At 43.1% G+C, this 23,701-nt stretch overlaps 1 protein-coding gene and 1 non-coding gene across 2 annotated transcripts in view; both read right to left on the bottom strand.

Moving 5' to 3' along the window:
• LOC138743798 (polycystin-2-like protein 1) overlaps window positions 1-23,701 on the bottom strand; it is a 133,195-nt gene that overhangs the window by 11,030 nt on the left and 98,464 nt on the right. Inside the window, exons 9-12 of the mRNA XM_069899402.1 lie at window positions 22,912-23,082; window positions 17,979-18,160; window positions 15,537-15,657; window positions 6,583-6,681 (exon numbers count right to left, since the gene is read on the bottom strand). Coding sequence (XP_069755503.1) covers window positions 6,583-6,681; window positions 15,537-15,657; window positions 17,979-18,160; window positions 22,912-23,082 — 573 coding nt within the window. The remainder of the gene's footprint in view (window positions 1-6,582; window positions 6,682-15,536; window positions 15,658-17,978; window positions 18,161-22,911; window positions 23,083-23,701) is intronic.
• Window positions 22,804-22,875, bottom strand: trnaa-ugc (transfer RNA alanine (anticodon UGC)). The gene has a single exon. It is a non-coding gene; the product is annotated as a tRNA-Ala (tRNA).

Here is a 23,701-nt window from a genome sequence, read left to right as displayed (position 1 = left end):
ACCAAAATTAAAATAATTTTAAAAAGACATTCAGCAGATCAGGCTGAATGTGTGGGAAGAGTGACATCCCCCACCGGCAGCCCCTGCCCCGACATACCACCAACCTCCCCTCCCCAGTAACACAGAATCTAACGGGCAGCAGGGCAGGGGGGTGGGTGTTGGGCTGTGGGGTGACTGTTGGGCAGCGGGTAGGGGTGCTTCAGGCAGTGGGGGGGGGGGTGGCCGGCAGGGGAAGTCAGGGCAGGGGCGGCCGGCGGGGGACATTGGGACAGGTGTGGCCGGTGGGGATGTCGGGGCAGGGGCAGCTGGCAGGGGTCATTGGGGGTGGCCGGTGCAGGCTGTCACAGCCCAGGTAGCCACTCCTGCAACGCGGCCATCTCTACTGCTCAAAATGTGGCATATTAATGGCGGTCTTCCCCTCCCATAAACCCCCAGGCAGCTGGAACTATGTGGGAAACACAGAGCTGTTCCACCTGCCTGGGGGATTATGGGTAGGGAAGACAGCCATTGCTATGCCATATATTTATGACAGGTGGCACCAGTCACCCTGCCTCCTTCAGATGCAGAAGCGCTACCAGGCACCTCTGGAAAAATAGGCCCTTTCAGGTGAGCTGTAGCAGCCTTTTAGGGCTGCCATCTGAAAGGGGTCTTCAGGCTCCTGCAGCTGCCCTGAAGGTGGAGGATGCACCTGAAAGTGGCTCCTGATTAGGTAATCGTATTTGCAGTTTATCCCCATGGTCACTGTGGTGGAAAACGGTACTGCAGGCATGTTCTCACTGGGCTGGGCAGGTTGGCCTGCTTTCTTTCCCTGTAGCTCCTCCCCATAAGATCCCCTAATAAAGGCTGAGAGCCCTAGTCTCCTCCCTCATACCTGCCTTGGACAAACCAGCAGCATGTGGAAGCACGTCTGGATCTTCTGATCAATAAAGCCTTTGACTCTTGCTTCGTATCTGTGAGTGGTCATTGAACGCGCCACATTCACCCTATCAGATATGGCCCTTGCCCTTGCCCCCTTCTCTGCAGCTTCATAGATCTCAAAAAGATCTTTTGAGAACAATAAAGCCTGCAGATGCTGGGGTTAAATGCAACACACAAATATGCTGGAGAAACTCAGCAAGTCATGCAGCATCTATAGGAAGTGAAAGGGACTCTACCTTTCGGGCCTGGGCTCTGTCAAGCTAAGGCTTGAGATGGTTAACTTTTACATCCTTTGGATGCTGCATGACCTGCTGAGTTTCTCCAGCACATTGGTGTATTAACAGATCTCCTTCTCAGATCTGGCATAGGGTCTTGAACCTGAAACATAACAAATCTGTTCCTCTTGCACTCCCAGCAGTCTCGGTACCAATTACTGGCATTGCACTAATCGCGACGCTAACCATGCCGCTTCAGAGATAGTTGATGTTTACAAATGAAAATTATTCCCCATAGCAGCTTAATCTAAAACTTGAGGGCTTAGTTTCAGGGTGGAGTAATAGGATTGGAAAAGATCTAAGAAAGTATTCCTGTACACAGAGAGTGGTTGGAATCTAGAATAGCTGAAGTTGTGTGAGAAACAGGTACTCTCACAATGTTCAAGAAATATCCAGACGAGTCTTGAATTGTCAACACAGGGAAGTCTTCACCCATGTTGGTAAATAGGATTGGACTGGCAAATGGTTGGCATGGACATAAAGTTCAAACTTGTACCAAGGTGCAATGATAGAGTTTGATCGTGAGCAGTCCAGCAAGACATCTCACATGTAGAACAGAAAATAAGACACAGTGTATAAAGGCAGAGTTAGAGAGAGATCAGTTGGTGCAGAGCAAAGAGAATATAATTTACTGGCGTGAGATTCATTTAGTCTTGTATTGGGGGGGTGGGGGGGGGAAGGAATTGTCCTTGAATCTGTGGTGCCTGATCTCACTCTCATAAATCATCTTCCTGATGGGGAAGGGGGTTGAAGTGGGTATGGCTGGGGTGGGTGGCTGATTTACCAAGGCAGCAGGAGGTATAGAGCAATGGTTCTCAACCTTTTTCTTTCCACTCACATCCCACTTTAAGTAATCTCTATGCCATTGGTGCCCTGTGATTAGTAAGGGATTGCTTAAGGTGGGATGTGAGTGCAAAGGGAAGGCTGAGAATCACTGCTTGAGACCCCATTGTTACTGAAATATTTGGCTTGAGGAAAATTGTCTTTGGCCCATTTCCTTTGGAGTTAAGAAACCATGCACATAATGAGTCAATTGGGTACAATTAAAACAGTGGTTTTCAAACTTTTTCTTTCCACTCACATACCATCTTAGGCAATCCCTTACTAAACACAGAGCGCCTATGGCAAAGGGAATACTTAAATTGGTAGTTGAGTGGAAATAAAAAGGCTGAGAACCACTGGTATAGAGGAAGTTGATGGAATAGTGGGCATTTGTATGATGGATTGAGATGTATATCTCTGCTGCATGGTGCAATGGTTCTCTACATTTTTTTTAGTACTGAAGACGTTAAATATAAATTCTATGAAGGTGCATTCATAACAAATAACTAAAGTTACAAAAATAAAATCAAATGCAGCAAAACAGGAGAAATGGAATAGAAGGAGCCACATATTCCTTGCTATACCAACTACTATTTGGGAAGGTGGGCCAAGGAATGGTGAATGGAATTTAAAACTTACAACTGTGAGGTGTTGCACTTTGGTAAGGGCAGGACTTACACAGTGCATGGTGGAGCCCTGAAGAGTGTTGTAGAAGAGAGGAACTTGGGAGCACGTCCATCATTCCCTGAAAGCGCTGACTTACATGTCTAGCGATTAAGGAATTTGGCATGTCTCCTTTCATTGGGCAGGGTTTTGAGGACCAAAGTTGGAACATCATGATACAGCTCTAGAAGTCGTTGGTGAAATCACACAGAGTCATGATGCAATTCTGTTCGTCCAGTCATGGGAAGGATGTTATTAAGTTGGACGGAGTGGAGAGGAGATTCAATTGGTATGTTGCCAGTACTGGAGGACTTCAGTTATCGGGGCATGTGGGACATGATAGGTCTTTGTTCCCTGGATTGCGGGAGGCTGAGGGGTGACCTTGTCGTAGTTTATAGGATCACGAGGAGTACAGAAAACATTAACGCTCAGTCTTTTTCCAGGGTAGAAAATTCCAGAAATAGAGACAGGATGCAGTATTGGGTGGAGTAGTGGCATATGGAGTTCAAATCAGGATGTGTGAAATGATGGACTGCAGGAGTTGAAGAATTCATTGTTTTGTCTAATGAAATAAAAGAAAGTTGATTTTATGGTGTGCTGGAAAAAAAATCAAATGAATCCTGACCAACTTGATTAATCTATAAAAGGTAACTAGTTTCCAGAGCTTAACCATATAACCATATAACCACTTACAGCACAGAACGGGCCAGTTCGGCCCTACTAGTCCATGCCGTAACAAATCCCCACCCTCCTAGTCCCACTGACCAGCACCCGGTCCATACCCCTCCAGTCCTCTCCTATCCATGTAACTATCTAGTCTTTCCTTAAATGTAACCAATGATCCTGCCTCGACCACATCTGCCGGAAGCTCATTCCACATCCCCACCACCCTCTGCGTAAAGAAATTTCCCCTCATGTTCCCCTTATAATTTTCCTCCTTCAGTCTTAAACCATGTCCTCTAGTTTGAATCTCCCCCACTCTTAATTGAAAAAGCCTATCCACATTTACTCTGTCTGTCCCTTTTAAAATCTTAAACACCTCTATCAAGTCCCTTCTCAATCTTCTACGCTCCAGAGAAAAAAGCCCCAGTCAGCACAACCTTTCCCTGTAACTCAAACCTTGAAATCCTGTCAACATTCTCGTGAACCTTCTCTGCACTCTCTCTATTTTGTTTACATCTTTCCTATAATTTAGTGACCAAAACTGTACACAGTACTCCAAATTTGGCCTCACCAATGCCTTGTACAATTTCATCATAACCTCCCTACTCTTGAATTCAATACTCCAATTTATGAAGGCCATCATTCCAAATGCCTTCTTCACCACACCATCTACCTAAGTATCAGCCTTGAGGGTACTATTTACCACAACTCCTAAATCCCTTTGTTGCTCTGCACATCTCAATAGCCTACCATTTAATGCATATGACCTATTTAAATTTGTCTTTCCAAAATGTAACACCTCACACTTATCTGTATTAAATTCCATCAGCTATTTCTCAGCCCACACCTCCAGCCTTCCTAAATCACCTTTTAATCTACGGTAATCTTCCTCACTGTCCACAACACCACCAATCTTTGTATCATCCGCAAACTTGCTTATCCAATTCTCCACCCCTACTTCCAGATCGTTAATATATATAACAAACAATAGTGGACCGAGGACCGATCCCTGAGGAACTCCACTAGTCACTGGCCTCCAATTGGACAAACAATTTTCTACCACTACTCTCTGACACCTCCCATCCAACCATTGCTGAATCCATTTCACTACCTCATCATTTATACCTAATGCCTCCACCTTTTTTCCTAACCTCCTGTGGGGAACTTTGTCAAAAGCTTTACTAAAGTCTAAATAGACTTAAGTAGTTTAAGTTTAAGTCCAAATAGTTTAAGTCCAAATTTAACAGAATTTGAACAGATAATGGGCAAAAGATGAATCTCATTGAGGGCATGTATAGGCTATTGTAATAGCAAGAACTTGGAGCAGAAAGTGTATTGGGTGCAAAGTGGACATTTGAGACGGTATGTTGTTGCAACCTGACCTTCACCTGTAGTTCCTTCTTATTGGTCGAACAGGATGTAGTTGCATGCACTGACTCAACACTCACTCTGGATTTACACAATATGGATGGTTCAAGTTAAGCTTCAATGGGTATATTTAAGATGTTATTAATTCAGTGCTTCAGTGAAAACTTTTTATTTTCAAATACAGAATTTAATTCTACAAAGCAAGAGTTCTGGAACTGATCACAACTATTTGTTAGAAGGAATATTAGGGGTATCAAAAATAAAAGCAGAAAATACGAGATAGACTAAACAGGCCAGCTGCATCTGTGGGAAGAGAAACAGAGAAAATGAATCTGAAGCATTAGAGGGAACGATGTTAATTCCTGAAAACTAGTGCCTTGGCTTACATGGAAAGTAGATTCTTTCTTAACTTTAAAACAAAATTGAGTGTCACTATTTCTGATTTTATTGGTGTCGTGTCTTGAAATGGAAGCAAGTCAGAGTGCCCACTTTCAGGAAGAAACAGATTGAGTCAGGGTGGGAACTCACCCTGTTCTCTGGAAGCGACAGAGTGACCAACCAATCTGCTCTCTAGAGGTGAGTCAGAAAAGGAGATCATTCAGTTCTCGGGTCAGCTCACTATGTGAAATTTTTGAAGGTATCCACTGTTAATTACCTATTAATTTTAACAATACAGGCTGTGTTTTTAAGCCTCAAAGAAAGCTTAAATAGCTCACTCCACCCATCCCCAATGCCTCTTTCAAGCTCCATCTCCCTGCCACCCCCTGCAGTTTCCCCACTGATCTCCGTAATGACCTTTCTGTCCTCCATGTGAATAGCTCAATATTCACATAAAGCTCAATGATCACATGAAATCTCCACAGACTACTTCCCGCTCCCCTCCCATTGCATTCTCCCTCCCCTTCTACCTTCACTGGACCAAAACATACCGGGCATGTAGGTTAATTGGGCAGTACACACTCATGGGCCAAAATGGCCTGTTACTATGCTGTAGGTCTAAATTTAAAAAAAAACCTCAGGTTCAAGCTTTCCTGCCTAGGTGGAACTGCTTTCTGCAATGCAAGGCTAAAACATTTAAAGATAACCTGTAGTATTTTTAATCAGGACATCTGTAAATCCCTCAATGTTGACAAATACTGGGGCTATAATTTTGCCTAGGAGTAGTTTTTTTTCTGCATTCCACTGTATGTCACATTTATTGTCATCTGATTGTGCAAGTACAACCCGACGAAACAGCGTTCTTCGGTCCTCGGTGCAAAAACATGCAGACCCACAACCAGACATAACACACATACAGACAATATGCATATGCAGGACAAGTATCATATCTATGAAAAGAAATCAATATTGTTTTGTACAAATGAGAGTCTCAGATGGTTAGTGTGAGCAGTTCCTTGGGTCGGTCAATGGCCCCTTGATAACTCCAGAACAAGTAAAATGCAATAATGTTCAGGTTGGCAATAGCTGAGTGATCGGTATGGTTGTCTCGAGTGTACAATTGAAAAGCGGTGACCTCAGACTCACTCCATCATAAACTGCAAAGTGGATTCCTTTAGATTTGGTTATTTATAGATTGGCTCAAAAATTCCTGGATGACCAAATAATAACAGAATTGCTTCCAGTGTCTTTCCTTGGATGAGTCTGCAAGCTCAGCCCTATTGAAGGCCCCAGAGACCTATGAACTAGCAAGATATACTGCAAAATTACCTCCACCCTAAGAACAAGCATTAACAAACATGTTAATTCCCCCTCATTGTCTATATTGTGAAGGAAATTTGCTGGATGTATATCCAATATCAACTATCTGAAATTTATTCATTCTTAACCAATGCAACATAATTATTTACTTAAAATGTTTTGACATAAAACACACCTGTTTAATGATGTCTGTAATCTGAAGTTCACTTTTCTGATTGGAAAGATCTGCCTTCACCTCTGAGTATGTATCATTTATGATGGCCAGGAACATATTCTGAAAGAGAAAACAGTCAATAAAATGATCCAATAAATTGGCTTCTTGCTTTTCCATCACATGGATCCACAAAATGTAGGATGAGTTCCAGTGACTATTCACAAATCAAGCTTGCGCCCTAGATTGATCTTGCACTGAAATGAGCAGTGGACAGATGACGGCTTGGCTCTTGTTATTTATCTGATGGGGAAAACTCATTTTGCTACCCTTGCCTCTGACCTGAGAACTTCAGTGTGGAGTTGGTTTGCGTCTTCTCGATGATCCATCCCTCCTCCCTAGTGTAAGAAACTCCTCAGTTGCCCTAGCCCCCTTGTCGATTCCAATGCCGATGTCTCCAAGTCATGCTTGCCACCTTATGGACGGTACGAGTGGTACCGTGAGGAAGCTTCTTCACAACTTCAGGCATTGGCACCTATAGTGTGACCATGGCTGAAGGCCAGTGTCCTCTGTCCCAACCTGGTGGCCAGGGATCTCCAGACACTTGGCTATTTAGTTCCTGTAAAAATACTTTATTGATGTTGGTTGAATGAAGGAAACTCCCAGTGATTTTGTAGATATCCATCTCCATCAATTTGATTTTCTTCACATAGATGACTTGTTAATGTCAGAGAAACATAGATCCTGATTGTGAGTTTGCGAGCTGTGGATGATGTGATTTGGATACTGATTTTCCTTTCTTGACTTCTATTTGTGAATTGTGCAGTACTTCAAATTGATGTTATTCCAGATGAGGCTTGAATCTTTTTTCATGTCTGAGGTTGTGTGGAAGTTGATGACCTGTGTCTTGGTATGGTTTGGTAGAAGTTGATTGCCAATCAGCCTGGCAATTGCAATTGTCAGAGTGTCTACCGTTCATCCCATTCGCTGTATTTTCCTTTAAGTTCAACAAAGAGGCAAGGCTTTCACTCAGTGCTTGAATCACACAGAGTAGCTGGTAATCTGTTCCAGATTGTAGATATTCCAAGATTGATAACGTTGTGTCACTGAGAGGTTGATGAGAGTTATATTCCACACTCAGTCATTTTTGCTCCAGGGCTGTCATCTTCAATGGGTGCCCTGCACCCCCCACCCCCACAACAGGCCACAATAAACGTCTTGTTTTCTTTCATCCTTCCATAACATAAATATTTTAATGATTTTTTTAATGTAGTCAGTAGGAGAGGAGTATGGAAAAAAAAACCATAAACTTTGCCAGAGTCCTGGGGGGGGGTGGAGGGAGGGGGGGACATAGCCCAAAAAAGGTTGAGAATGTCTGTCGTAGAGTATGACGTACAGGATCTGTCCAGTACATGACCTGCATGTCGGAAACCATCCTCTCAGGAATAAATTGTTCTTCCAAAATGACAGGAAGATAACACAGTAAAAATGAACAAAATAAGCAATATTTTTAATTTTAGGGGTAAATTGAAGGAAATACTAGAATTGACAATGCTGGAGGTGGAAATTGAGACCAACTGATATTTGCCATTCATCTCTCATCACATTTGCCCAGTTCTTCAATCCTTTATCATGTTCCCCTGTGCGTTCGATCCACAAACCCCATCTATTATTCGATGTTGGGATAGTTTATCTCAGAAACCACTAATCACAACTCTGTGTGAAGAGCTCTCTGTTCTACGCAGACATTAAATTGTTTATAAGCCCTTCATTTCAGCCCCTGACTTACTGGAAATTCTCTGCTGCCTGCTCCTCAATTTCACCATTCATAATTTGAAATACCACTCTTACGTTACTGTAATCTCTTGATTTCTAATAAGATGGCCCCTTTTCTTTTACTTTGTAACTCTTTTTTAGGTGAGTACAATAGATCTGTGTGCTATCCTGTCTAACACTGCACAGCTCTCACTGAATCCTTTTGTGAAGGGCTCTTGTTATCGCAGGTGAGAACATTTTATTTGTTTCATGGTCATTGTGGTCTTACCAAAGTGAGATCTTGCCTTCTTTATTTTATGAATCTGTACTCTAACATCCTCGTGCCCTTCCACAGTACTGAGATCAGTATTATTACAATATTTCCCCAACTTATTTTAGAACCATAGCAACTAAAATAGGCACTCTCGGCCACCTTATCCATGCCGGCCTTAATACGCATTCCATTCGCCTGCATTAGCCCATTTTCCTCAGTTCCTTTTTTTATTCAAATACCTGCCCAATTGCCTTTTAAACACTGTAATCCTGTATCTACCTCCACTACCTCCTGACAGCTTATTCCAGATATTCACCAACCTCCATGTGAAAAACCTCCTTAGATTTCTCACCTCTCACCTTAAACTTGTGTCTTTTTTTCTGTGAAATAGCCTCTATCTATCCTATCTGGTTATTTTTATAATTTTATAAACCTCTGGAAGGATGATCCCCAGTCTCCCGTGTAGCAGTAGAATCTCTCTTTGAATTAGAGCTCCATTCCAGGTAGCATCCTGGTGAATCTCTCCTGCACTCTCTATTGACACCCATGGCCAATATGCCAAAACCCCTAACACACTGCATACACTCTTTGTCTCCCTCCTCCCATCGGGGAGAAGGCTCACGCTGACAGTTTCTTCTCCACAGCTCCCACTCACCCCCCATATAATGGCGCTACCTTGCGACCCTTCCTTGGTGCTAACTGATCCTCCTTTTCATTGTAATCCTATACTCTGTATTCTGTTTGCTGAAGAACGCTTCACACTGTACGAGGTATTTTGTGTCAAATAAACTAGTAAACCCGAATCTACATCCTTCCTGAGGCAAGGTATCAGGAACTGTAACCAATATTCAAAGTGCGGTTGAACCAATATTTTGTACAACTGCAACATGACATCCCAACTCATACACAATGATTTTGCCTTGAAGGCAAGCAAACTGAATGCCTTTTTCACTACCCTCTCTTTCTGTGTTAGGTCCATTCAAGGCATATGGACTTTTACCCCAGTGGCTCTGTGCATCTACACTTAACTATTTACGGCACAGAAACAGGCCAGTTTGGCCCTTCTAGTCCATGTCAAACAACTTCTCCCACCTAGTCCCATTGGCCCACAATCCTCTATGTCTCTCCCATCCATATACCTATCCAACTTTTCCTTGAATATTAACATCAATCTCACTTCTGCCAGAAGTTAATTTCACACCCCCACACGTGATGAAATTTCCTCCCATGTTTACTTCAATCTCAATCCACATCCTCTTATTTGAATCTCTCTCACTCTTAGTGGAAAAAGCCTGTTCACATTGATTCTATCTGTCCCCCTTATAATTTTGAATACCTCTATCAAATTCCCCCTCAATCGTCTACACTCCAGGGAATAAAGTCCCAGCCTGCTCAACCATTCCCTGTAACTCAAACCCTGAAACCCCAGAAACATTCTCGTAAACCTCCTCTGCACTCCCTTTATTCTGTTTATATCCTTCCTGTAATTTGGCAATCAAAACTGCAAACAATATTCCAAATTTGGCCTTATCAATGCCTTATACAATTTCACCAAAACATCCCAACTCTTGTATTCTATACTCTGATTTATGAAAGCCAACATACTAAATGCCTTCTTCACCACCCTATCCATGCGATTCAACTTTCAGGGAATTATGTACCATGACTCCTAAATCCCTTTGTTCCACTGCACTCCTCATTTATCTACCATCTAACGTGAATGTCCTATTTTGATTAGTCCAACCAAAATGTAGCACCTCCATCTGCCATCTCCCAGCCCACTCTTCCAACTGTCCTATGTCACCCTATAAACTTTGATAATGTTCCTCACTGTCCACAACACCAACCTTTGTATCATCTGCAAATTTACTAATCCAATTTGCTACCCTATCATCTAGATCGTTAATATATATGGCAAGCAGCAGTGGACCCAGTGCTTTCTTTGGGATTTCAAAGTCGCTGCAAAATCAGAAAGAGAATTGATGAAACACTTCTTTATTCAGGAGGTGGAACTGCAGAATTTGCTAACTCATGGTTGGATATTTTCAACGAGCAGCCGGATGGGTTCAATTAGCTGCCGTTTACTCTATTTGCTCTACCAGAATGTGGCCTCCCAAATGCAATACTTACACTTATCTAGATTAAATTCCATCTGCAAATTTACCAATCAGACCCCCTTAAATTCTCATTCGTCCCTTTTTATATATCATAAACAGTAGAGGTCCAAGCACAGACCCTTGTGATGCATCACTTACAAATTTCCAGTCAGCAAGACACCCAGCCACCACCACACTCTTTTTTATCTGTCAGCCAATATTGAATGCAGTTGCCAACCCATCTCAGATCCCTGGTGCCCTAATCTCCTGGTCTAACTTTCCATGTGGGACCTTGCCCAAAGCCTTACTGTAGTCCACAAAGGTAAGGTAATCCCCACTAGCTCATAATTCCAACTGTGAAGTTTTCTATTTACTATATGAACCAGCTTTCTTTGGAATTTCAAAGTCGCTGCAAAATCAGAAAGAGAATTGATGAAACACTTCTTTATTCAGGAGGTGGAACTGCAGAATTTGCTAACTCATGGTTGGATATTTTCAATGAGCAGCTGAATAGGTTCAACTAGCAGCCACCCAGCCCTTAGAAAAGACTTGTGGTTGGCAGTGAGGCCTGACCATGTTGTTTAATGACTATTGGTTTAGAGCAGATGGCCTTGTCATCTGTAATTTAACGCTACCATTGTCAGAGCAGTTGTGAGATACCTTACGCCATTTACCTCCACCCCACTCACCCCAGCTCTCTCACTCATCATTTTTGAAATCTCCAGCAAACCAGCTGCCTCATTGCACCAAAGACTCAAGTTTGAGCATGACTAGTGGTGTGTGTGTGTGTGTGTGTGTGTGTGTGTGTGTGTGTGTGTGTGCATGTGAATTTGTATGAGTGTAGGTGTGGGGGGTTGTGGGTATGTGTGTGGGTGTTTGTGTGAGTGTGTGGGGGTTTGTGGGTATGTGGGGGTGTGTGGGTATGTGTGGGTGTGTGTGTAAGTGTGTGTCTATGTGGGTGTATGTCTGTGTCTGTGTGGGTCTGTATGGATGTGTGTGGGTGTTGTGTGCGTGGGTGTGTGTGAGTGTGGGTGTGTGTGAGTGTGGGTGTGTGTGAGTGTGGGTGTGTGTGTATGTATGTGGTGTGTGTGGGTGAGTATGTTTATATGAGTATGTTTGTATGTGGGTGTGTGTGGGGGTGTGTGAGTTGTGTGTGGGGTGTGTGGGGTGTGGGAGGGTGTGTGTGGGAGGTATGTGTGGGTGTGTGTAGGTATGTGGGGTGGTGTGTGGATGTGTGTGTGTGTATGTGGGTGTGGGTGTGTGAGTGTGCGTGGGGGTGTGTGAATGTGTGTGTGAGGGTGTGAGTGTGTGTGGGGGTGTGGGGTGGTGTGTGAGTGTGTGTGTGGGTGTGGGGTGGTGTGTGAGTGTGGGTGTGGGGTGGTGTGTGAGTGTGTGTGTGGGTGTGGGGTGGTGTGTGAGTGTGTGTGTGGGTGTGGGGTGGTGTGTGAGTGTGTGTGTGGGGGGGTGTGTGGGGGTGTGTGTGGGGGTGTGTGTGTGGGGGTGTGTGTGGGGGTGTGTGGGGTGGGGTGGTATGTGAATGTGTATGTGTGTGTGTGTGTGTGTGTGTGTGTGTGTGTGGTGATGTGTGGGGGTGTGTGTGGGGTGTGTGTGGGTGTGGGGGTGGGGGTGTGTGTGGGGGGGTGTGTGTTTGTGGGGTGATGTGTGGGGGTGTGTGTGGGATTGTGTGTGTTTGTGGATGTGCTGGTTGATCGGCTCATTGTTGAAAGCTATGCCTGAGGAAGGAAGTGGTGGAGTTGGGTACAATTATAAGATTTGTCAGACAGGTTTATGGATAGGAAATATTCAGAGAGATACATGCCAAACATGGGCAAATGCGATTAGCTCAGGAAGGCATCTTGTTTGGCAGAGCTGAGATGCGCCAGTTGCTATTACTTGTTTACTTTTGTTGTGGTCATGTACTTACCTGCGTCGGGAGGGGTGCCGACCCCTGCTGATGATGTAAGCGATGTGATGTGCAGGGGTAATAGTGCGCAAGCAGGTGTGTGTGTTAAGCGTCAGTATACGGGTGATGGATCTTGGACACAGGAGGAGGAGAGTGAGAGCATCAGGATAACCATGTGGCAGTGAGCTAATGAGAAAGTCAGAGGGGTTTAGCTGGTTCATGTTTGGGGAGTTGAAGGAGGCAATGTTACGTCCGCAGAAAATAAAGAAAGTTACTTCATAGATTGCTGAAAGAAATGAGTGAGTCTTTTCTTTATTTGTTTGTAAGTTGGGGTAAATCAATGCGCTGGATGGGTCACGTCTCCAGAATGGAGGACCATCGCCTTCCCAAGATCGTATTATATGGCGAGCTCTCCACTGGCCACCGTGACAGAGGTGCACCAAAGAAAAGGTACAAGGACTGCCTAAAGAAATCTCTTGGTGCCTGCCACATTGACCACCGCCAGTGGGCTGATAACGCCTCAAACCGTGCATCTTGGCGCCTCACAGTTTGGCGGGCAGCAGCCTCCTTTGAAGAAGACCGCAGAGCCCACCTCACTGACAAAAGGCAAAGGAGGAAAAACCCAACACCCAACCCCAACCAACCAATTTTCCCTTGCAACCGCTGCAATCGTGTCTGCCTGTCCCGCATCGGACTGGTCAGCCACAAACGAGCCTGCAGCTGACGTGGACTTTTTACCCCCTCCATAAATCTTCGTCCGCGAAGCCAAGCCAAAGAAAGAAAGAAAGAAAGAAAGAACAAATGGTGACCCCCATGAGTTCACAGAACCTTCCAATTTAAAATGGGTAGTGATCAGGTAGGTCAAACTGGAGAATCCCCCCTTTCTGTTAATAATGCACCAGTGTGGTTCATGGTCCTCAAAGCACGCTTCTCTGGCCTCAATGTGATGAGTCAGAAGACGGAGTACGATTTACTTGTGGAACGTCTTCCAGAGCTGATTGCTTGTGAAGTGGAGGATGTCTTAGTGGATCCGAATGGTAATCTCCCTTACGATATGCTTAAGGTAGCTATTCTGTGTTATACTCAGCCATCAAGGGAGACTTGTATATCCCAATTACTAGCTGATGACAGCCTAGACAACGGGCAACCATCACAGATGTTGAGGAGGAAGCACAGACTGGCTGGAACTAACCATGTCAAAGAAGATATTTGGACACAGAGGTTCCTTTGGTGTTTACCACATCATGTTCAAGAACATTTGGTGAGTGTCTTTCAAATGTCCACCTTTGATCAGTTGGTAGATCATGCCGAACTTGTTATGTCCACGACCTCCACATTGAAGATAGGATTGGCTTGTTCCCCTCGTCGACAGGAGCAAATGGAACTGGAACAACTGCTCACTGAAGAGCCAGGACCTTATCAATCGAAGATAGCTGAGTTGGAACCACAGATGGCAGCTCTGACTATGCAGTCCAGGCTTTGGGCATGAAAAGGAATTTCTTCCATGGACTTGGTTGGAATCGTGCAGGTCGAGGATGTGGTAGAGGCGATGGATGATATTTTTGTTGGAAGCACTGGAGATTTGGTACTGCTACCTGGTCCTGTCAGCCACCTTGTGACTTCTACAAACGGAGGCGGAAAATGACCAGGCCCGGCAATAGAGGGAACTGCTGCCCATGGGCTCGTAGGCCTTCATCTTTCCCTCAAAGACTGTCTCTCGGGTGTTCAATTTCTTGCTGATTCCATGCAGAGATTTCAGTGCGTCCCTCCAACCAGGGAGGGATGCAGACACCCCAATATGTTCTTTCAGCTGTGAATTATTCTCATATTCAAACAAATGGTCAGAGGCCACTCATGTTGGATTTTAGTCTCAAGAAACCTTTTTGGTGGGTTTTCATGGTTGAAAACGTAGCAAATTCCATTTTGGGAGCGGATTTCTTGTCACATTTTTCTTTGTTGGCGGATTTGAAAAATCACTGCGTTGTTGACCGCAGCTCTTGTGTGCAAGTGAGTTGCATTTGTTATCCCTCCGATATCGTCAGCCATCTGACAAGCCTTCAACCTGGCTCCTTCTCTTTCCAAGTCGTCTTAAAATCGCAAAATCGAAATTCCACCACATGGAAGAGTTGGGCATAGTCCACAGATCTGACAGCTGCTGGGCTTCACCATTATATATGGTTCCAAAAAAATGTCCTTGTGCTGATTATCATGCTCTGACCAATTTACGCATACTATGAGTACTAGCACACATTTCTACTTGCCCAGAGAAATTTGGCACTTGGACTTATCTTACAATTTGCATCGGAAATATGTCACATCTGAAGAAAAACAAATGCCGTGGCCAATACCTTGTCCAGCCGCAACATTGACGCCTTACATACAACTACTGCCATCAATTTCACCGCCTTGGCTCTTGGACAACACAGATCCTGATCTCATCCAGTATTGCCAGATCAACTCTGGTCTGCATCTTCAAGACATGACCCTGGATGAATCGGGTGAAATGCTAATATGTGATTTTTCCACAGGGAAGACCTAGGCCATTTGTGCCAGTGGCTATGAGGTGGGAGATTTTTTAATCTCTTCACAATCTATTTCATTCTGGAAGAAGAGCATCAAACAAACTAATCATGAAGCATTTTACCTAACCACACAAGGGAGTGAGAATCGCAGTAGAAAGGGATTTGTTGGAATGTTCTGAAAGTTGGTGTGGATTTGATGGGGTGAATGTCTCCTATGTCAAAAGAAAACTCCTCCATAAACGCCACCAAATTCATTTCTTTCAATCTTTCCCAGGATATACCTTTCCCAGGATGTACAAGCATCATGGCATTTGCCCTTTCTCCTCCCATTTTCTCTGCTAGTTTTTGACCAGCCCCTTCAAAGTGAGGCATCTCTCTCGATCTTCCACCATTTATCTATGTATAATTGAATAAAAGGTGCAACTTACAAGCAGAATGAAGAAGACAAAGAAAACATAAGTGACGAAATAAATTGGGCCCAAGATTCTGTTAGCATTGTCTATTTCATCAAAGTTGAAATCTCCAAGAATTATTCGAAACTGGGTGAAGCTGGAAAGAAATGAAAGCAAATAAGCTCCTGATCGCGTTCTCCCAGGTAGCAATGAGTAAATCATGGCAATACACAGCCCATAGCTTCCCAAGATACTGCATGTTTCCTGTGGGTGTAACTCCCTCCCACATTACTCCTGAAATATGATCCCAAGATCACTCACCACCTAGCTGGGATACAGTCTCCACAATTTCCACCTTGACCTTCTCCTCCATGTTATCAAGCTCATGTATCTTCTGTCCAACAGAAGCGGGGGTGGGGAAGAAGAGAACCAGGGACAAGGGTAGAATGGATCCCTTAATATTTTGACAGATTTTCTGATGTTGGCAGCATAGACAGGAGATTGGCTTGCATGATAGCCCGAGCCATGTTCATAACATCACTGGGAGTATGAATGCCCTTCTATTGCCTTTTCCAGCTATTAGCCTACTGCTGGTCTCACTAAATAAGAATATTTTGCTACTGATCGTGTTAGTTTATGTAGGACTGCGCAGTTTGCCACAGTTATCTACATTATAGTTGGCGTTCAATTGTGAGACTGTGAAAGATCCCATATTTAGGTGATAGCTAGAAATGTGGAAAAAAAATCACAGACAGCACCTGTCCTATGCAGAGAGAAACACAAATAACTATTTGGTCGATTATCATCACCCTTAAAATAAACTATGACCCACATTGGGCCCCAAACATTTGATACTACTGTGAGAGATTACTGCTTTCCCAGTACAAGTTCATGGGATAGAAATCCAGAAGCCTGAATTAATGATCTAGAAATGTATTCTGTTACAGAGTTCTGTGTTGTATATTGGCCTATGTGTTGTGTGGTTTTATGTTAAAAGTGACAGTTTGCCTTAGAGAGCCAAAGTGAAGGTGGACTGCTGAGAGAGTGGGAGACGGACTGGGAATGTGCAGAAAATGATGTAAAAATTTCTGAACTTGGACGATAAACCACCACTGGGGGTGTTGTGGAGTGGAAGGAGGCCCAGAGTATGAGTAATGATCTGGAGGACAGTTTAGAATGTTGGGATCTCTCTCTCTCTCTCTCTCTCTCTCTCTCTGATCTTTGCTTCAGTTGAGTTCGAAGTTTTCTACGTCTTGTGTATTTTGTGTCTAAGTTTTTCTGTGGGCTGGTTGGAAATATAACTTAGACTTTACTTACGTCTGTTTTAGTTTTAGTTTTAGAATTTTAAACAAATGCCAGTGGGCATTGTTATTAAAGAGGGGATTTTGAATTAAAGTTTGAAGGTGAATTTTTGTAAATAGAGTAATTGTTCATCTTTACCCCTGTGTGATATCCCTTCTTTGTGGTTGCTGGTTTGATCTTGTAACAATTCATATTCCAATAAATTAACTGGAGAATTTCAGTTTAGTTACGTAATTAAAAAAGGTTAGTATCAGCAATGCTGACCATAAGATTACTGGATTATTGTAAAAATATTCCTGCATCTTTAATGTCCTTAAGGAAATTTTCCATCCTTATCCGGTCTGGCTTCTGCAAGGTAGGTGATTCTTAACTAGCTTTGGAAATGGGCTTCCAAACCAATTGCCATCAAGAAGCAGCGTGCTAACACCCTCTTCAATTCATTTAAAGGTCGGCAATCAATTATAGTCTTTGCCGTTACACCATACTTCATAAATGAATAATTAACAATTCATTTGCTCTGTTGTGAGTTGTACATGTTAAAATATTAGGGCTAGGACAAGAGTTTAGTCTTTGATTTATACTTGTATTAAGTGAGGCATTGTGTTAATAGTGGATCCTCATGAATCTACTCTTATAATCTACTGGGACAAAGCACTATTCTCACACTAGAAACCTTACAGCAAAATCACTGTGGTTGTTTCTACTTCCCAGAAAAATCTGCAAATAGGATCTTTCGTCAGGGAAAAATTAGGACCAAGTATGATCCTATCTAGATGTAGCAATGTGGAGATTCTAATTCGATAGGGGAATATGTGCAAATTTAATTCTCGAATGTTTTGCATACTCTAAAGTGAGGGCCTGAATCTGGACTTACACAGGTCGAGGGAGAGATGGGAGTTGGACTTGGGCATAACTGTCAGTGAAGACCTGTGTCTGAACAGTGTGACAGGGGTTTTCAATGGCAGGTTCAGGATGGTGCATTACAATTTCTTGTACCATCCTAACATTCTTCCATAAAATTAACAACTTCAAATGAAAATCTGACAATTAATTATTAATCTGTCAATGAGTTATCTCCTTAGTAGATTTTGCCCAGTTTACAGGGAAAACTTAACTGACATATGATTTTTGTAGTTTTCGTCTCATATTTTACATGTGGGTTGAAGTCATACTCACATGCATTTAAGGAAAGTACTGAAGTTTTCCACTTGTGTTCCAAACAGAAGATACCCCAACTGAGCATAGGCGAAGAAAACAATGAAGAACATAATTGCAAAGCCAAGAATGTCTTTGGCACATCGTGCCAGGGTCGAGGATAGCTGGGTCATTGTTTTGTTAAAACTAATGTACTTGAAGATCTGAGTTAAAAGAAAGGAAATATTAATGAAACAATTCTTGTGAACAGCACATGCACAAAGTCAATAACAAACTATTCTTTGGGGCATTGATTTCATCTCTTTCCCCGGCAATTTTTCCAAACTGAACCATTTTGTTGAATACTTGACACCAAGCTGCACCTCACATCATTTATCTGCACCAATCCCAATTCCATTCCATGGCATAACTTAGCTCTTTCCTCAACTGCCTTAGTTTAATGGCTATTGAAAACCTTCAACTATGCCTTTATTACTTCTTGATGACTATTTCAATGCAAGCATTGGGAACCTTTCTCTTTCTATTCTCTATTGACTTTGGATAATCCAAAGCTTTGATGTCATTAACTTCCATCCACTCCTAGCTAGCTCATACGTTTACCTTTGGTCAAAACCATGTAAGCTTAAGAGATAGGAGGAGAATTATGCATTCAGCCCAATGAGTCTGCTCTTCTATTCGAATTATGGCTGATGCATTCTTCCTTTCAACTCCATTTTAACTATCTTCTCCCCATAATCTTGAACACCCTTGTTAATCAAGAATCCACCAACCCCTGCTTTAAATCTACCCAATAAGTTGGCCTCCACAGCTATCTGTACAACAAATTACACAGATTCAACACCCTCTGGCTGAAGAAATCTAAAGGGTTCTGAAGGGATATCCTTTCATTCTAAGGTTGTCCCCTCTGCTTCTACATTCTCCTACTTTGTAAACATCTTTTCCACATCCACTCTAACGAGCCCTTCCAATATTCAGCATGTTTCAATGAGATTCCCCCTCATTTCTTAAACTCCAGCGAGTACAAGCCTGGAGCCATCCTACGCTCTTCATATATTAATCCGGGATCGTTCTTGTAAACCTCATCTGGACCCTCTCCAACACCAGCACACCTTTCCTTAGATATGGGGCCCAGAATTGCTCACAATACTCTAAATGTGGTCTGTCTAATGCCTCATAAGGGATACTTTAGTTTTTTTAAAAATCAAATCTTTTTTTAGGTCTCACTGTTCATTATTTCTATAATTTTGTTCAGGTCTAGCTATCTCCCATTTAAACCACTTGATCATCTATCAAATATTATTGTGGAACCATTAGTGACTGCCAAGTCACTAAAGACCTCAACAATGAAGACGGTGTTTACATCCGGTATCGCACGGATGGCAGTCTCTTCAATCTGAGGCGCCTGCAAGCTCACACCAAGACACAAGAGCAACTTGTCCGTGAACTACTCTTTGCAGATGTTGCCGCTTTAGTTGCCAATTCAGACCCAGCTCTCCAGCGCATGACGTCCTGTTTTGCGGAAACTGCCAAAATGTTTGGCCTGGAAGTCAGCCTGAAGAAAATTGAGGTCCTCCATCAGCCAGCTCCCTACCATGACCATCAGCCCCCCCCCACATCTCCATCGGGCACACTGAACTCAAAACGGTCAACCAGTTTACCTACCTCGGCTGCACAATTTAATCTGATGCAAGGATCGACAACGAGATAGACAACAGACTCGCCAAGGCAAATAGCACCTTTGGAAGACTACACAAAAGAGTCTGGAAAAACAACCACCTGAAGAAACACACAAAGATCAACGTGTACAGAGCCGTTGTCATACCCACGCTCCTGTTCGGCTCCAAATCATCACCTACGGCTCCTAGAACGCTTCCATCAGCGCTGTCTCCACTCCATCCTCAACATTCATTGGAATGACTTCATCACCAACATCGAAGTACTCGAGCTGGCAGAGTCCGCAAGCATTGAATCCACGCTGCTGAAGACCCAATTGCGCTGGGTGGGTCATGTCTCCAGAATGGAGGACCATCGCCTTCCCAAGATCATGTTCTATGGCGAGCTCTCCACTGGCCACCGAGACAGAGGTGCACCAAAGATGGGGTACAAGGACTGCTTAAAGAAATCTCTTGATGCCTGCCACATTGACCACCGCCAGTGGGCTGATATCACCTCCAACCATGCATCTTGGCGCCTCACAGTTTGGTGGGCAGCAACCTCCTTTGAAGAAGACTGCAGAGCCCACTTCACTGACAAAAGACAAAAGAGGAAAAACCCAACACCCAACCCTAATCAACCAATTTTCCCTTGCAACTGCTGCAACCGTGCTTGCCTGTCCCGCATCGGACTTGTCAGTCACCAACGAGCCTGCAGCAGATGTGGACATACCCCTCCATAAATCTTTGTCCGCAAAGCCAAGCCAAAGAGAAAAGAGTGACTGCCAAAGATATTAAAGTGCATAATTGTCTGTAAAAACCTCTTCATCACTCTTTCTACCCTAATATCTTCTTACGTGTTATATTTTGTTGTGATCAGAAAACTATAGGGGACTTCTGGTTTTAACTCTTGTAAATATTTTGGATCAGTGAAAGAACTTGGACAAAAGCAATGAAAACATTGCTAAGAAATAGGTTGAATAAAAAGGCAATTGTGTTTAAGTCAGAGCTTTAATGAACCCTCTCCACAATGAACTACAAATTCAAATCAGTTTAACAAATGGGCTTGGAGTTGCTCTAAACCAATGGTTCTCAACCTTTTTCTTTTCCACTCACATACCACTTTAAGTAATCCCTATGCCATCCGTGCTCTGTGATTAGTAAGGGATTGCTTAAGGTGGTGCGTGGGTGGGAATGGAATCACTGCTCTTGACCCAATGGTTAATGAAATATTTTGCTTGAGAAAAATTGTCATTGGCCCATTTCCTTTGGAGTTATGAAACCATGCACATAACAAGTCAACGAGGTATGATTAAAACAGTGGTTTTCAACCTTTTTCTTTCCATAGGGAATACTTAAAGTGGTATGTGAGTGGAAAGAAAAAGGTTGAGAACCACTGTTCCAAACATCTGTGAAATCCATTTCTTTCAAAAACAATAAAACAACTTGTGGTAAACCACTGTTCTGCATAATTGTCTGCTCAGGGTCACATATTGGGTGATTGTACCTGTAGCCCCTCCCCACAGGCTCCTGTATAAAGCTGGTTATTCCAGTCTCCCTCCCCCATCCTCAGTACAGGACAGTTGAACAGTATGGATGTGCCGTTGTTCTTAAATGAATAAAAGCCTATTGGTTTCTCAATAACAATCTTTCAAGTAATTCATGGTGCATCACAACTAAAATATTTAGTGGGAGAAATAATTCTGGAATTAGCCGCACAATCATTAGATTCTTCTCAGTGGGAGTATTAGTCATGAAGAACAAAGATAATGATATTCACCGAAATTGGTGAGAGTGCAATGCGACAACAAAGCTGGGGAGCTGACGAGTGGAACATGCATGGCGGTCATGGGTCTACTACTTACTACAAGGAATGACTAAATTCAAACAAAAGTCACCCAAACTTAAGATGTTTTAAGATATACAGAGCAAACTGATGATGCAAGGTGCACAATTTTTAAAAAAAAATTCAGTTTAAAGAAAATTATTTACAGCAAGGTAGAAGCCGATTCCGGCCATTAAAACTTGTGCCACCCAATTACATCCAAATTAACCTACAACCACATGCATTTTGGAGGGTGGGAGAAAACTGGAGCACCTGGATGAAACTCATGCAGACTTGGAGAGAATATACAAACTCCTGATGGACATCAGTAAAACATGACAGTCTGCAGACATCGTGGCTGAAGTAAAAAAACTACAATGCTGGTGAAACTCAGCAGGTCAAATAGTGTCCTTTATAGAGCAAAGATACATAACCAATGTTTCAGGCTTGAGCCCTTCATCAAGGTTTGAAAAATGCAGGCAGGTGCCTGAACAAAATGGTGGAAGGGGAGGAGAGAAAGGGGGAGGAGCACAGTCCCACAGGTAGCAGGTGGATAAGGGAGGATAGGCACACCAGAAAACAGGGGGAGGAGGGATGGTGGATACTCTGGACGCAGACTTGTAGATTGCTTCACTGAGCACCTTCACTCTGCCTGCATCAATGACAGGAGTCTCCCAGCGGCCAACCACTTCAATTCCCATTCCACTCCTCAAGCTGACATGTGTGTGTCACGTCCCAAGACCACCCGTAAATTGAAGGAACAACACTTGATTTTCCGTCTGGGCACTCTCCAACCGAATGGGATTAACATCAACCTCCAGTGTCTGCTAACCTACTTTCCATTCTCCCTCCCTCCCTTCCTTTTCCCCTTGTCTTCTTTCCTCCAGATCTTCACCCTCTGCCTCTCCATTCACAGAGCCATTCCTTCTCCCCCTGCTTTCTGGTGTGCCCTCATTCCCTTCTCCCCCATTTACCTCCTGCATGTGGGACTGTGCTCCTCTCCTTGCCCATTGCCCCCACCCTGTACCATTTTGTTTGAACGCCTGCCTGCATTTTGTTCATACCTTTTGTATGCATTGGTATCTTTGCTACATCAAGTTCACTGTTGGACCTGCTGAGTTTCTCCACATGGTGTTTTAACCCTGGACAGACGGTGCCGGATTTTAACCCAGGTTGCTGTCACTGTAATAGCATCGTGCTAACTGATGAATGACTAACTACGCTGGCCAATATCTATTTCATCCTGAATATTTCTTTTCGATAATTAATTGTAAGGAATTATTTCTTCATTTCTGCAAATGTATCCTTCACTCTGGAAATATTTCTTTAACAGCATTTCCTTGAGCAATGTTAACTTTGAGTAAAATTATGGAGATGCTGGGGATTGAACCCAGGACCTCATACATGCAAAGCATGCGCTCTACCACTGAGCTACATCCCCTCCTTTCACTTTCTGATTATGAAAAAACTCTCTTACCTTGATCCAAGCAAAAAATAAGTTGACGGCATTCATATTATTGTATTGGGTCTGCCAAAAAGCTAAGAACTCAAAGTCAGCGTAGGATTCTGGGTCTGTCAGCAGTGCTCCCATCAGTATGTTCACCTTAATGGTGCGGAAAATGTGGAATCCTATTGAGAGTAAGGAGAGCTGAAACAGAAAAAGCCGGCTTGTTATTCACTATTTTGACAAAATATTTACCCTTTTTACATTGAGCAGCCGTGTTATTGCCATATATACGACCTGTCTTTGGAAGCTGGCTTGCTTGTTCATATAGAAGAAAAGCCGGGTCGATGAGTTCTTTTACATAGCAAGCCGACTTCCTGAAGCAAAAGAGGTGGGACGTTTAGTACAGCCCTGCTTCGCCGCTGACATTACCTACCTTGGTGGATAAAAGCCAGGTAAGTTCAGACACCACCCCCCCATCTGCCTTTGACGTGTTCACACAGGTAGGTGAAGCATTGGAAAGGCAGTGTGTAAACTAGAAACCAAACTTTACTAGAAAGCAATATTTTTCATTTTATACATCTGTAACCTTTTCTAACAAGAACTAAGTAATTCTTTTCAACTTCATATTGACAAGTATGATATTTACATTAAGGCTATAGACATTAAGTAGACTAAGATTATATTTTTAATATGGCTTTTATATTGGCATAGCGATTTTATATCTAAACGTGGACCTATATTTATTAACCATTCTTAAGATTAGGTTGACAAGATGAGGGAACTTTGCATGTATTTTTACAGAGTTCTGTGTTGTGTATTG

This window comes from Narcine bancroftii, chromosome 10, assembly GCF_036971445.1.
Source record: "Narcine bancroftii isolate sNarBan1 chromosome 10, sNarBan1.hap1, whole genome shotgun sequence".
NCBI lineage: Eukaryota > Metazoa > Chordata > Chondrichthyes > Torpediniformes > Narcinidae > Narcine > Narcine bancroftii.
This window is presented reverse-complemented; position numbering and strand designations above follow the sequence as displayed.